General features: G+C 45.2%; 1 protein-coding gene and 1 long non-coding RNA gene across 3 annotated transcripts; one reads left to right on the top strand and one right to left on the bottom strand.

Annotated features, from left to right (window-relative positions):
* Positions 1-5,460: 5,460 nt before the first annotated feature.
* On the bottom strand, positions 5,461-7,606 carry LOC117842437 (cyclin-D3-2). 2 transcript variants are annotated; one of them, XM_034722892.2, is made up of 3 exons: positions 6,506-7,606; positions 6,310-6,422; positions 5,461-6,220 (listed from the first exon to the last, which is right to left on the bottom strand). In XM_034722892.2, exons 1-3 carry the CDS (start codon positions 7,191-7,193, stop codon positions 5,843-5,845), a joined length of 1,179 nt encoding a protein of 392 aa, XP_034578783.1. In that variant the 5' UTR covers positions 7,194-7,606; the 3' UTR covers positions 5,461-5,842. The 2 variants fall into 2 exon arrangements, with proteins under 2 accessions (XP_034578783.1, XP_034578784.1); XM_034722893.2 differs by having other exon boundaries at positions 6,536-7,601.
* A 338-nt stretch (positions 7,607-7,944) lies between these two features.
* LOC117845470 (uncharacterized) lies at positions 7,945-9,178 on the top strand. Its single transcript, XR_004638070.2, has 2 exons — positions 7,945-8,482; positions 8,591-9,178. It is a non-coding gene; the product is annotated as an uncharacterized lncRNA (long non-coding RNA).
* Positions 9,179-14,560: the final 5,382 nt, after the last annotated feature.

The following is a 14,560-nucleotide window of genomic DNA, read 5'->3' on the forward strand; positions in this document are numbered from 1 at the left end:
TCGGTGCATTTAATTTCATAATGTCTACATTGTACCTTTGTAGAAAACAATTATAATAAACAATTATACTAATCGCAAAATTGAGGGAAAAATAATGTTAAACTATGCTGCCCTTCAAATAATAAGGACGAATGAAAGATACAATTCCTGTTGAAAACACTAATCAAATGAAAAAAATAACAAACAAAACTTCAATGTCATCACGACTTTATCATTTTTCTACCATGTAGAATGAAATGCGCATAGGAAATCGTATCAATTGGTTAAAGGACACGTATACTTGACCCGAGGCAGTAGTTTTCTTTCTGATAAAACAAGGAAGAAACAGGACTCCCACACTTTAAACAAAAAATTGTCAGTATTTCCCTGTAGGAGCTGTAGGGGCCTGCCTGCAGTAGTGCAGTATGTACTTGACATGTGTGTACACCATGGTGGTATGCCTATAGTTTTACTCCTGGAGTATGCTGGTAGGTCAAGAGCAGAGGCAGGCACAGGCCCCTGTGCTGTGGCTGTGCCCACTTCCTCCTGCATGCATGCTCTGCTCCCTGCCCTGCACTGCACTGCCTTTCTAGTTTTTCCTCTTCCTCTTCCTCCTGACTTGTCTGGTCTGCTCCATCACAGGACAAAAATAAAGCTGCATCTTTTACTATCTGCAAGTACTAGGATTTGTTTAATTAAGCCTAAATAGATCATCAGCTATGACAAGTGGTGATTGGGCTTATAATAATGCCTTGGAAGCAGGTAAAGACAAGCGAATGATTTGTGAGGGAAAAGGTAGAGGGGAGCCTGGGAGGGAAGCTGCTACCTAGCACATGGGAGGAAGACTCTTGTGTGTATGTGTGATGTGTCCTCTACACAGGTCGTCACTTTAGACTGTGGAGAAGCTTTGGTTTGTCTTTCTCATGCCAATTGGATACAGTCAGCAGTAATTTCACCAATGTGGCAAATGCTCTGAGCACAAACCTTTTGCTTCCAAAGCCTCTATGCATATATGAGCTTTTTCACAGGCCACATCTAGGGCTAGGTGAACCAGGCAATTGCTGCTTTCGTGGTTATAATTTGTAGGTGTGGTACACTTCCAACTATTAGGTACTCTCAAACCGTAGGAAACTACGTAAGCTTTGTTGACAGAAAGAGTAGGATGACAAGTACAAAGCACTGATGTAGAAATACAGTGCTGATCAACAGACATCATGAAGACATTGGTCAAGGCATGGTCCTGCAGTCAACAACATGACATATTTTTCAATCATTCCGCGCTTCATTTGTGGAGAAAATGATGCACGCTTCATATGTGGCAGAGTAGTCCTCAGCACTTGACTTTCTTTGCTCTCACCATACCATTTTAATGGAATTTTCTATGGCAGATATGATGTATGATTGTAGCGATCCCACTGTTAATTGTATCCCGCCAAAATAATTCAAATGCATCTCAACTACTTTTAATGTTAAGCATCTCATAATACTCTAAAGACTAAGCCCCTCTTTGGCACGGTTCATTGGGCGGCTTCTTCAGCGGCTTTTGATGAAGCCATGCCAAACGCTGCACCTCAAAATGGCTTGCGAGAAGAAGCTGGGCAAAATCCCCACAAAATATGGTCTCTGCATTACTCCCCGCAGGAGAAGCCAAAAATACTGACTTAGGACTGAGCGGCATGGAACGCGGGGCTTACCCGGCGGAGCACCTGACCGGCGGTGGCTTGGGGCGGATGCTGGCGAGACGACGCGAGGCGCACCGGCGGCAGCACGACTCCATGGGTGCAGCACCGGCGACGTGGCCAGAGGCTGGCGGGAGTGCGGGGGAGGTGGGGGAAAGGGGCAGGAGGACCAGAGGTGGGAGCGAGGTGTTGGGCAGGAGAACCAGAGAAAGAAGATAAGGTTGAAGAAGGAAGAGAAATAAGAAATGAAGTGAAAGGAAAGAGAAATAAGAGAGAAATAGGAAGAAAAGAGAGGAAAAAAAGAAAGAAAAAAAATAAGGGTACTATGGACGTTTTATATCTTCTATACATTTAAAATAGTCGGAGAAGCCGTTTTCCTAAATTTTTTCCCAACAAGACAAGCCAAAGTAAGAAAAAGCCACTTCACCAGAGAAGTCAAAGTTGAAACTATTTTTTCACAAGTCAGAGCTGTGCCAAACGAGGCTTGAAATGAAGACATGTTGAACTACATTACCAATGTGATTGTTGGAATGTGGAGGGGATAGAGGTGGATGGGATAGGAAGCGAGTAAGCATCATGATGTAGTGTCAAAGGAAGAACTACGAGGATGGTGAATTGACGATGACTCGGTAAATGTGTCTACTGTAGAGCAGAGGTTCTAGTCGACTCTTATTTTTTTTAAAAAAAGTTGGCATTTCGCTAAATTTTAATAAAAAAGCAACCAAGAGCAGCAATTGGCAATTGGCAGGTCCACAAGAGAGATGAGGCATTGGTTTATATCTTTTTGTGGTGGGGTGAATGGCAAAGTTGTTTAGTGGTAACATGCACTTTGTCTTGATATCCACACTCTTCTTTTTAACCTTGTCATCTCATACATGTAGCACTCCAAAAGACAAAAAAAGAAAAGAAAAGAAAAGATACCCCTCGTACTCCAGGTCCCAGGAGCAACTTGCCAAGATAATCTTGCTCTACCACAAAGAAGGTGCCATGGAGAGGGGGACAGGGTGACACTCACTCCTTTGAGGCGTCTAGTCTTTGGAGGAAAGCAAAGCAAAGGACCCTCAGCTCAGCGCCAGCAGTAGTATTTCTCTGGCATCGAGGTCAAAACCTACAAGAGTCCAAGCAGGAGACTACGAGCAAAGCCCTTTGCAAAACGGATGGTTTGCGTTTGGACGAGCGGATCCGGCTCATCTGTATCTTTGTTTACACGTTGCTTTAGCTTTGATCCGGCGTCGTCTACCACATGGTAGTATATGTGGTGTGTTCTTCGTGGATGGCAAGCGACGTCGTCCGTGTACTCCTTCACATGCACATGGCCGATTCCCAATGCCCAAGTCAAGCTCAAATCTCAATTTGAAGCTAATCTTTTAAATCTCCTTTTTTTTGTTAGGCTTTGCTTTCCTCTTAACGGCTACTTACACTGCTATACCGCGGCAAGTGGTTGCAACTAATTGTATAATTCTAGTACACGGCCGCTTAGTTTTTTTAATGATTTTCATAGTTTAGAAATATCTAATAATAGCTGAATTATGGAGACATGAAAATGCATGAAAAATTCTCTAATTACGATGTCATTTATCTTTGTTCAAAACTTTAAAATAATTTTAGTTAGGAGGTAATTTACTAGTCTTAAATAATTTGGGGGATAGAACTAGTAAAAATGTTGTGAGGTGGGCAAAGTAAGTGGCCGGGAACTCGGGATAGTAAAAAAAAAGAACTGTTTCAAACATACAATTTGACAGAGTTCTACTTAATTGCATCCATTATTTTTATTGCCATTAGGTTAGAAGTATCTAATAATAGCTGAATTATAGAGACATGTAAATGCATGAAAAATTCTCTAATTATGATGTCATCTAGCTTCGTACAAAACTTTAACCTAAAAGCTCAACTTGTAAGGGAGGGGGGAAATAGAAATTTAATTTGGAGGGCAATTTACTAGTCTTACATAATTGATGGGAAATAGGAATAGTAAAAATGTTGTGAAGGGGGTACTGTTTCAAACATACAATTTGACAAAGCTGTACGGAATTGCGTTCTTCTTTATTGCCATTAGGCAGATGCATAGTGAATTCATTCAATGTCAATATGTCTAATAAAATTTCAGTTAGACATGCATGCTAGGAAACATTTATAGCTGACCCTTGTATAGCTTATTCTTCTACTACATAAATAAATCGCAATATTTTGTTTGGGACAAAAAGCGAATGAGTTGGCCATGATTCCATCAGAAACGATGATAGTTTGCATATTGATGCCATGCAGATACCGGCAAATCCCCCGGTAAGCATGCGGCTCTAGATTTGGCAATAATGTGGGATTAATCCACCGAGATACACATCATGATTGCCACCACACCATGGATATGAACTGGATCTCCACTATTTTCCACTCCCTTTGCCTTTGCAAAAATTAAAGCAGGCTCAAAAAACAGTTCCTCTCTCTCCTTCTATGGTGTAGAACTACAGTAGGCATCACTCCGTTTGTGTTCACTCATTCTCTCTCCACGACTTTTCTTTGTGATGAACATTGCCAATGCCACATGCTGGCCTACGTAGACATTTTGGGGGTTGGGGCGAGAAAAGTCGACAGTCCACATTGCACGCCACCTCACCTCGCATGCCAGGTGTGCAACAAGCCTGATGACGCATCAACTTTTTTCTGCCCCTTCTTTCTGCCATTGCTTTCCTGAAAGCCTCTTGTTACTTTCGGCATTCTGCTTTCGTACTGTTTTTTATTATTCGATCAAATTAAGTACATTATACTACTCATTTTATGATTTCAACTTAAAATGTCATTTTAGAATTCGAGGTTAAACACTTTTAAGATTGATAATCAATATAAAGAATTGCGTAGACTGACTATGTACGTGAGATACTAGATGTTCGTACATTTAGAAAGAAATATATTTTTCATAATATTAAGTTATTTTTCTTGAAATATCATACTTTTTATTAGTATATACCCTTTAGATTTGCTAGTAAATACTCAAATTGTCGCCTTATGGACCATATCATACTTGAATCACACATTTTGAATTGAAGGTGCTCTGATTGAAATCCAGGGGAGCCCTCATGTGTACGCTCATAGTACATTTATGAAACCACAGCTGATCATGTGTCGCACTCAAATTTGCAAAGCACTAATGAAAACATTTCCCTCGTGTCACAATTTTAATTTCTCTGGTACCTCCCTGCTCATCCATAGACCAGCACATGCGCCCATCAGAGACATACATTCCCAGCAATATCAATTAATGCTAAGCATTTCAAGTAGGGTGTCACATTTATTCATCACCACAAATAAACAAGGGTTTTAATGATTTGTTTATCACTGCTACTCCCTCCGTCCCGCAAACAGTGTCCCTTTAGTTCTATCCTAAATCAAATCATTTTATGTTTGACCAAGTTTATTCTAAGTCAAATTATCTAATGTTTGACCAAGTTTATATAAAAATATATTAATGTTTTTGATGTGCAGTAAATTTCATTAGACTCGTTATGAAATATATTTTCGTAGCATAACTGTGCAAACTTGATCAAATTTAAAATACAAACATAAATATAAAGAAATCCTCCTTGCGGGACGGAAAGGTGTGGACATTAATGGAGGCTCATCTTCCAAGTGTTGCATGGCATTGTCCAAGGGACATTGATGGAAGAAAGGTCGAGAGAGAGAGAGAGAGAGATGCAATGCAACGCAGGCACAGGGAGAGAGCAGCGCTGCCACAGTAGTGGTTGCAGCAGAGCCAGGCGGGACAAGGAGGCCCCGGGCGTCCAAGCCAAGCCGAGCAATGAGAATATGAGATGAAGCAACTCGCAACAAGAACATGGCAAGAACCATACCAGCATTTGCTACAATTGCCACTAATCTTAAACCGCCGTCGATCACGACGGTTAATTATCCTCTAATCATCTTCTTCCACCCCCAGCTCAGTTCCCTCCACACACCCCCTAACAATGACGAGAACCATCATTGCAAAATGCGCTGGCATAAGCAAGCGAAAATATTACATCTTTCCTTCTATCTTGTTGCCCCCCTTCTTGTCACGGCAATGGGCAAAATGGTTCTTCTGGTCGCCGCGCCAGCTTCTGATGCTCCTTTATCTCCTTCCGCTCCACCGCCACCGAGCGGCGGCGGCGGCGTCGTTCTCGCCATAGGCACCGCGCCTCCGGCACGGTGCGTCACGCGGCGCAGGTGGACGGCCAGGCGTCGCGGCTCTCCTCGTCGGGGGGAAGCGGATGCGGGACCGGGGGCGCGGCCGCGACCGCGGCGCGCTTGGGGGCACGGCCGGGGGGCTCCGGGGAGGACGACACGGAGGCGGGCCACGTGCCGGCCGCCGCCGACGTGGAGGCAGGGCGCGAGTCCGCCGTGGCGGACGACGAGCTCTCGCAGCTGAAGCAGGACAGCGCGCCGATCACGCCGCTCGGGCTCAGCGGCGGCGAGTACATCCGCGCCGCCGCGTGCTTCCGCTTATTCCCGGCGCCGGCGCCGGCGTCGCCAGCGAGGAAGCTCATGCCCGTCACCTCGGAGATGACCTTGGCGCACTCTGCGGCCTCGTCCTGCGACGTCGTGCGACGGTTGGTACACGCGCACAAACAAACGACAAGAATCGAAGCAGCTAAACGCAATGGCATTGTGCTGCGCTGACCTCGGGGGCATTGATGAGCGCCAGGAGCTCCGAGTCGTCGTCTCCGCCGCCGGCGGTGGCGAGCAACGCGGCGGTGGCCCACGCCGAGGGCCGGTGCCGAGGCCACCTCCAATCTGCCACATTATGGATAAAAATAAAGTCTTTGGCACGGAAATGCAGTAAAGATGGATCTTTGTCGCGCAAATGCAACTACTACATTGGCTGGAAGTCGCAGAGGGGCACGCACCGGCCATGACCGCGAGCAGGACGCCCTCGCAGTTGTGCAGGCGCATGGCGGCGTCGGCGAGGACGGGCTGGAGGTAGGAGAAGGGCGTGACCGGGTGCATTCGCCAGCCGAGCGCGGAGAGCACGAGCAGCTCCATCCGGCGCACCGTCTTGGCCTCGAACACGTAGGCGTCGGCGGGGTCGGCGCCGGCGGCGGCGCAGAGCTGGAGGTCGAGGAGCAGCGGCACGCGCGTCTCCTCGACCTTGGCGGCGAGCGCAACGCAGGCGACGGCGGCAAGGCGCGCCATCCATGGACGGTCGCCAAGCCGGAGCGCGCCGCCGGCGAGGAAGCAGCGGTCGAGGTAGGCGACGGCGAGCGCGGCGGTGAGCGCGGAGAAGCCCAGCCGCGCCGCGGCGCGGCACGCCCAGCCGACCGCGGCCTCACGGCCCGCCGCCCCGCCGTACCCGTCGTCCTCCCCCTCGCCCGCCGGCACCACCACCCCCTCCTTGGCCCTGAGCGCCTCGAACAGCGCCGGCAGCTCGTCGTCAAGAGCCGCCGGCCGCTGCTCATGCCGGTCCGGCCACTGGTCCTCAGCGTCCTCGACGGGTTCCTCGTGGTACAGGTCGAGGTGCTCCTCGGGGCAGTAGAGGGGGTCGAACAGCGCGGCGAAAGCCTCCATGGTTTGCTTTATTCCCCAAGGGAGGTAGGTCTAATGGAGGGCAATGGAGTGAGTGAGCTAACAAATGGAGAGCTCAGGCGGCGACGGCGGTGGAAGAGGAGAGCAGCGGCATCTCCTCCTCCATGGCGAGAGCGCTAGCTTGCAGAAGCTAGGAAAATTTCGTCCTTTTTCTTGGTCTCTGGTGTGGCGTGGGGAGTGACGAGGCGAGACAGAGGCAGAGGGGTGGTGGGGGGAAAGAATCCGAAGCGGGGAGGAGGGAAAGCGTGGTTTTATCGGGGTTTGGGAGGAGGAAGACGAAGGGATAGAGAGAGAAATGGAGGAGTGAGAGAGTGACACGCAGGCGGCACAGCGGCTTCTTTATTGCCGCGGCGTGGTGTGGTGAGACGAGAGAGAGAGGGGCTTTTGATTTTTTGGGCTTCCCTCCAACATCTTTTTGGGTTCCCCAGGCAGGAGCAGCGAGCTAGCGCCTCTTCTCCATCCGTCTCAGAGTGACCAGTGACTAGGGTCTTTTCGTGCCTAGCTTGCTTGCTCGAGTACAACAAGCAAGCACTTGCTTGGCCCACGTCTGGACAAACAAACGCCTCTCCCCAGCTGGAGTCTCTGACATCTCGTCCCGACTCTCGGTTTTCCACTGGCAGGTACCCGGTACAAACAAAAGGTTAATTGGATATACTCATCATAATTATCACACTTTGGAAAATATACCATTAGCATTCGTGATATTGAAAAGCTGCCATTACAATTTCACATGTCCTGGCCCTTTCGATGTGTTTGTCAAAATTTCTGGACCAAAATACCCATCTTCTTCGTACCATCCTCTCCTCTCTCTCCATTCACATTGGTCTCCACCCCCGGCCAAAAGTCGACGAGCTCTTCACCACCTGAGCCAAAGTCGTCCCTGAGCCTGCCACTTCTCCGTGAGGCCGGTCCCGACGAGCTGGACAAAGAAGAGACCAAAAGGAAAGGGCGGCCTCACCAACTAGTCCGCCACCGCCCACCAGCGCCGCGGCCTCGACCGACCACTCCGCTGTTCGCCGCTACCATTTTGCCACCGCCGTTCTCTTCTTCCCTCCCCTAACATCTACGCTGCTCCATGAGCGATTTCTACTCCTCACCTCTGACCTCTGCTGGCTCGCGCGTAAGGTCTAGCTCCGCCAAGCCATGGCTCAGTCTGCTCCCGTCCCCAGCGACGATGCTGATGACTGCTCTTCATCCATATCGCCGACGACGGTGTCGAACATGGGACCGCCGACCGACAGCGCTAGGACGCGCGGGGATCATCTGCACAGGTTGGACTACCTGCATCGCTGCTACCCACAAGACGTGCTCGACGAAATGCCTCAAACGTTTTTTTCCTAATGCCATCAGCTGATGACCATTCTCGCTTGCATGTTCAGGAGCCTCCAGTTGTTCCCGCATCTCTGCTACGCCTTCTCCTCGGTGTCTCCTTCCTGAGGACGCAACGGCTGCCTGCACACGTTACTGTTGCTGTGCCCTCTCCGCCGAACAGCAGGCAGCCAGGTGCTGCCCATCGTCCATGCTCAAGTTCTGCATCATATTTGATCAGAAGGATTGAAAAGGAGTAGGGGCGCCCACAGAATGCTTCCTCTTCGTGATGGAATTTGGAAGAAAGAGCTAGCAATTGCAGCACGCAAACTGAAGCGGGTGTTGTTTTGTTCGTCAGGATATTCATGCACGAGCAAAATTGATTCGGGACTACAGAAAGCTACGGTTCAATTAGAGAAAGCAATGGAGGTGGGAGGCCGGAGATGATGCAGTCCTTGTAGAAGGCCAGGGAGGTGGGAGGAGCAGCGGTGCCGTGGAGAGAAAGGGGAGAAAAAGGAGAGACTGCTTACCCATCGAAGGGGTAAGCAGTGGCATATTTTCAGAACTTGTGGAATTGTAATGGCACCGTTTACAATATCGTGAATAGTTATGGTATATCTCCAAAGCGTGATAATTGTACTATTAACCTTACAAACAAACTTTCCTTTTGACGAATGCAGGAGGCAGCACAAAGGCAGCCTCTCTGTTCATGCACTCTCAGGTTAGTGTTTTAATCGTTTGAATCATTAAAATAGAGAGTTTAAATACTCTATTTTACCACCAGTGTTCTCAACTCTTAAAATTTGTGCATCGACTTATACCATCACTTGTAACCAGAGATTGAATCAAGGAAGTAACGTGGCATGAGTCTTTTATTTCTCCATTTCCGCCTCCCGCTGTTGTTCTTTTTATTGCAATTATGATTTTTTTTATATCTAAAGTAAATCCCTAAACCACGTGGCACTTAGGCTAATCCTAATAAAAAATTTCATATTAATTTCATATTAATGTTTCCAAGACAACCACATAAGAAAGAATAAAATGAAATGGTCTTTGAAACTATTTTTCCCAATGTATAATTTCATGGTGTGGTTTCATAGGATTAAAATCGTATTTAATTTCATGACTCATGGAGAGTTGGTATTCATGTAGAGTTGGTTCCATCCAGATGAATTGGTTCCCTCTATGTGGCATACTAATTAATAAGAATAAAACCTCACGAAACTTCCTAATGAAACTTCCTATTGGGAGTAGCCTGGCACAATTTAGAGTGACACTACCTTAGTCGGGAGTTAGTCTTAGATTTAGATGTAGTTTTTTTAAAAGTATATCAAGGCTCATACTACATATGGTCCATAAGAAATCTAGTATATATATAGCTATTATCCCTGATGAACAATATTATCCTCTTCTCATCTTTACCAATGTTCTTAATACGGAATCAAAGCTCATCAACATTCTACACGACCACCCATCGCGACCTCCTCTATGTTTGCCGATTCCAACCTCCCATCACGAGATGTCGTTGCCCGTAGTCCCTCAACCTTGCGGCGGACATACTCAACTCATCACAATCATTCGTCACATGTCAATTTCGCCCCGATTCGACTTAGTTTGTTTGTCAATTCCACTTGTCATGGTCCTCTTGGCATCGGCCTACATTTCCACCTGTTGCAAATCTCCTTGTCTGCTTCATGGCTTGCAACTTCTTCCTCATGCCATTGGCTACTTCCTATGCTGCTCCATTTTGCTGTTGGTGTATAAATCCTTTGCTCAATGATTGGTTTTTGTTAGACCCGAGCACTTTAGGCCTGGCTTGGCCCGGTCCAAGTCCCCTATGTTTTAGCCTTACTATAAGAAATGTTCTTACTAGTGATGAACCAAAAAGTGTTATAAACACGTTTTTTTGTCATAAATCGTGATTTATGACGCGGGAGTGACGAAAACCCTTCGTCATTAGTCGAGCGTCATAAACCGCAACTAGTGACGTTTCTTATTTCGGTGCATCACTAAGATAATGACGAATAAAAATTCGTCCCATATGTCGTCATAAAACTGTTTCGGAGGTTGCACCACGTTGGACAAGAATCCAACGTGGCTCGGATGTGGTAGGGGTGTTATGATGTCATAAATTAAAGTCCGGTCCATGTAAGAGCCTTTATGAGCCCAATTTTGTTGGGCTATTTTTAGCCCATTTTAGGTTTTCGCGCTATTTTTTGTCCGAAAAATGTTTGTTGCACGCTATATTGGGCCGCTTTTTCCTTGGCCCTAGCCCATCTAACGAAGAGCCATTACCAATCACAGTTCCCTCTTGCTCCCTCCCAGATCATACCAATCACAGTGGAATAATACAACAGTTCAATTTATGCCACGCCCTGATGAGTTATACCGCAGCTCAATAATTTCTTTTAGACAACCATAAAACTCAAATGGCTTACTGTTATGAAAGCCTACAGCCATAATCCTACTATTCTGTGTCTTTCGATTTTCCTCTCGGGCATGTGTGTGGTACCGGACACCACCAATAAGAGATGCTGAATATTTTCTTCCTCGCTTGTCTGGTAAAGCTGATAATGCATATAGGTCCTCGAAGACGTCTCCGTCAGGCATCTTTTCAATCTGTACAACAAAACTATAGTTTATATATATATATATATATATATATATATATATATATATATATATATATATATATATATATATATATATATATATATGTCCTCACCAGCTAATATAAGCTTGTTTGTAAAAAGCAGAAAACTTACATGCAATTTAAACCATCGTGCAAATTCTTTCTGAATTTTGATGGTCAATAACCTGGTCCAACACACCTTCTGCTTCTAAATTATCATTGTATATCATGCAAAAACACATCCATCTGAAAATTAGACCGAACTAATTGCAGTACAATCATTGCATGACGGATTACATATCCCATATATGGCTCAACCTCTTCGCAATTGTTTGGCACATACCAAACTAGCTTGTCGTAATCTGAATAAAGGGACGAAGTCTTTGCTACTCCAATTACATCAACATTTTGCTGGAAACAAGATAAATCGCCTTCTCGTAACAAATCAGCATTCTCTCTATTCCTGCCCTCCTGATCGAATCGTGTGCCAACATCATCATCCGCAAAGTACCTTGAGCAAAATGTCAAGGTCCCATTAGCAACATATGCTTCTGCAATGGATCCTTTGGGTCTAGCCATGTTTCTCACGGAACGCTTCAATGTGCATAGCCTTCTTTCAACGGGATACATCCATCCATATTGTACTGGACCTCTTAGGATTGCTTCCTCAGGCAAATGGACAGCCAAGTGCACCATAACATCAAAGAAGGCAGTAGGGAAAATCTTCTCTGCTTGCACAAAATTATTGGTATATTTGTTTTCAGTTTATTCAAAACATCCAACTTCAGAGTTTTGCAACATATTTGCCGAAAGAAGTTTCCTAATTCCAAAACAACTGAGTATGTCTCTTTATCCATTAAACCTCGAAGGGATGCAGGCTAAATCCTTTGGAGTAGGATATGACAATCATGAGTTTTCAGTCTTTGGAGTTTGCATCCATCAGCGGCAATACATCATGATAAGTTAGAAGCATATCCATCTGAGAACTTCACCTGACTTATAAAATCACATAAAACCTTCTGTTTCTTTTTACCCATTGTATATGGAGCTTCTGGCATTTTGCATGACCCCCGTTCCATAGTATTCAATATGTGTAGGTGTGGTCTAATGCCCATCTCTTCCAAATCAACCCTAGCACCGATCGTGTCCTTTGTCTTCCTAGCAATTTTAAGCAATGTTCCAATAAAGTTTCCGCATGTGTTTTTCTCAATGTGCATGACATCATGATTATGTGGCAGCTTTAGAGTTGTCCAATACGACAAGTCAAATAAACAAACCCTTCGGCTCCAACACTGTCCGGTTTCCAGCTTCCTTTTCTAACCTTGAGGAGGCTTTCCTGGTTTAACGTCTTTAACCTTCTCTAGTTGCTACTAAAGCTTCTCAGTAGTAAATTGCTCTAGCCTCTCTCGCTTTTCAGTATTACCATCAAACTCTGCTTTCTTTCTTCTCCATGGCTGGTCAGTTGGAAGGAAACGACGATGGCCAATATAACATATCTTGTTTTTCAATCTCCTTGAGCAAGGATCCTTGTCACAACGCACTCAGGCATAATAACCTTTCGTGACTCACCCCACCAATATGCTCAGTGCTGGATAATCATGTATGCACCAAATAACCGCAGCATGTAGTTTAAATTATTGTTGACTACAAGCATCGCATGCATCAACACACTTCCAAAGGTCCAACAGCTCATATACGAGAGGTTGCAAGAAGACATCAAAATCCTCTGATGGAGAGCTCGACCCAGCGATCAATAATGCCATCATGAAGTTTGATTCTTCCATTTATACCCATGGTGGCATGTTATATGGCACAACAAATACTGACCACATACTATATGAGTTGGTCATGTTGCCAAATGGGTTGGAACCATCGGTTGCAAGGCCAAGTCTAATGTTCCTAGAATCTTTTGCAAATTTCGGTCAATTTTTATCGAAGTCTTTCCATGCCTCACCATCAGCTGGATGGCTAAGCTCATTGTCCACCGGTTGTCGCTTCAACTTGTGCCATTGTGCATCCTTTGCGGCTTTTGATGAAAGAAACATCCTCTTCAGCCTTGAAACCAGTGGAAAATGCCTCAATACCTTCTAAGGAACTGCTTCCTCATGATTGAAATTCTTTTCCAACATTTATATTAATTATCTAGATACTTACTGTAGAGAAATAATTACTTTCTAAATGTAAATTAAAGCAACATAGATTATATTAATGTGTGCTCTGCATCCATGCTAGTTGCATCTAGTGTTTTATGTCACACCCGATTTTAAAGATAAAATCGAGTGCATTAAATACATGTGCGCCACGATCAAGTTACACACATGTACAACATAAGTGAATAACAAAGATGGTGTCATAACGAATAAAGAGAGTATTAAACAGTTATTACATGACCGAAAGTCTCAATAAAGCACAAGCCTAATTTATTACGTAGCGGACTCCAATGGAAGTGAAGACACCACAAGCAGCTGACTGAAGAACCGTACACCTAGAACTCCTCAAAGTCGTCCAAATACTCCTCCAGATTGACTTGGTCTGAATAGTGGTTTTTGCAAGGGTGAGTACACTTATGGCTGGTACTCAACAAGTCGTGGGGAATAGTGTAGTGTAAGTCCAATCAAAGTATAGCTAAGGCTTAATCAGCATCAGCTTTTAATTAAGTTGGTGAAATTTTATTAGCAATTAACTAAGTGTAAGTTTATACCACCCGAAATTAAACAAGAGCATGAATAAAGTAATAACATAACCATGAATGAAATAACAGTGATTTAAGTCCATCTTTCGATAGTATTATCATGTGAGGGTCCAGGCCGCTCTTAACCATGAGCACGGCTGATCAATCAGTTTTACACTCTGCAAAGGTCGCACATCTTTACCCAGAAGTCATGTAAAAGTTCAGAAGAACTTTGGACCCAACCATGCGGTGTTTGCAAGGCACCATACCACACTTCCGAGGTGTGATCGCATAGGGACGCTACGAGGCCTTTACAAAGATTCCCTAATAAGAAGTAGTCCGCTAAGATTTCCGGATCAGCGCAATGTATAGCAGTCCCCTAGTGGTACAGTATCTTAGCAAAGCCCACTTCCCAAGAGGGCGAGTGCTATACACCAACTACTGTCTCCCCCTCTTGCCCTTTCGGTAAGACCGCTTCAAACTAGAGTTTCTAATTAGTTAGCCAAGACCAGAGCCATTTAGTCTTGTGGTAGCACTATTTTCCTGGGTGGTTCTCCATATTCTGATTAAACATTGTGATCTTATATTAGTAAAAGGTATAACATAACTAAAGCAAGATTAATCATTGGTTCAGTTAAACCACCATAACCCAAGTAAGCAATAAGCATGAGCTACCTAACATAAAAGTAAACCCGGTTGGTCAAGACAAAGGTAATGAAATCTAGGACTTCCTTAATT

This window comes from Setaria viridis, chromosome 2, assembly GCF_005286985.2.
Source record: "Setaria viridis chromosome 2, Setaria_viridis_v4.0, whole genome shotgun sequence".
In the NCBI taxonomy this organism is placed as follows: domain Eukaryota; kingdom Viridiplantae; phylum Streptophyta; class Magnoliopsida; order Poales; family Poaceae; genus Setaria; species Setaria viridis.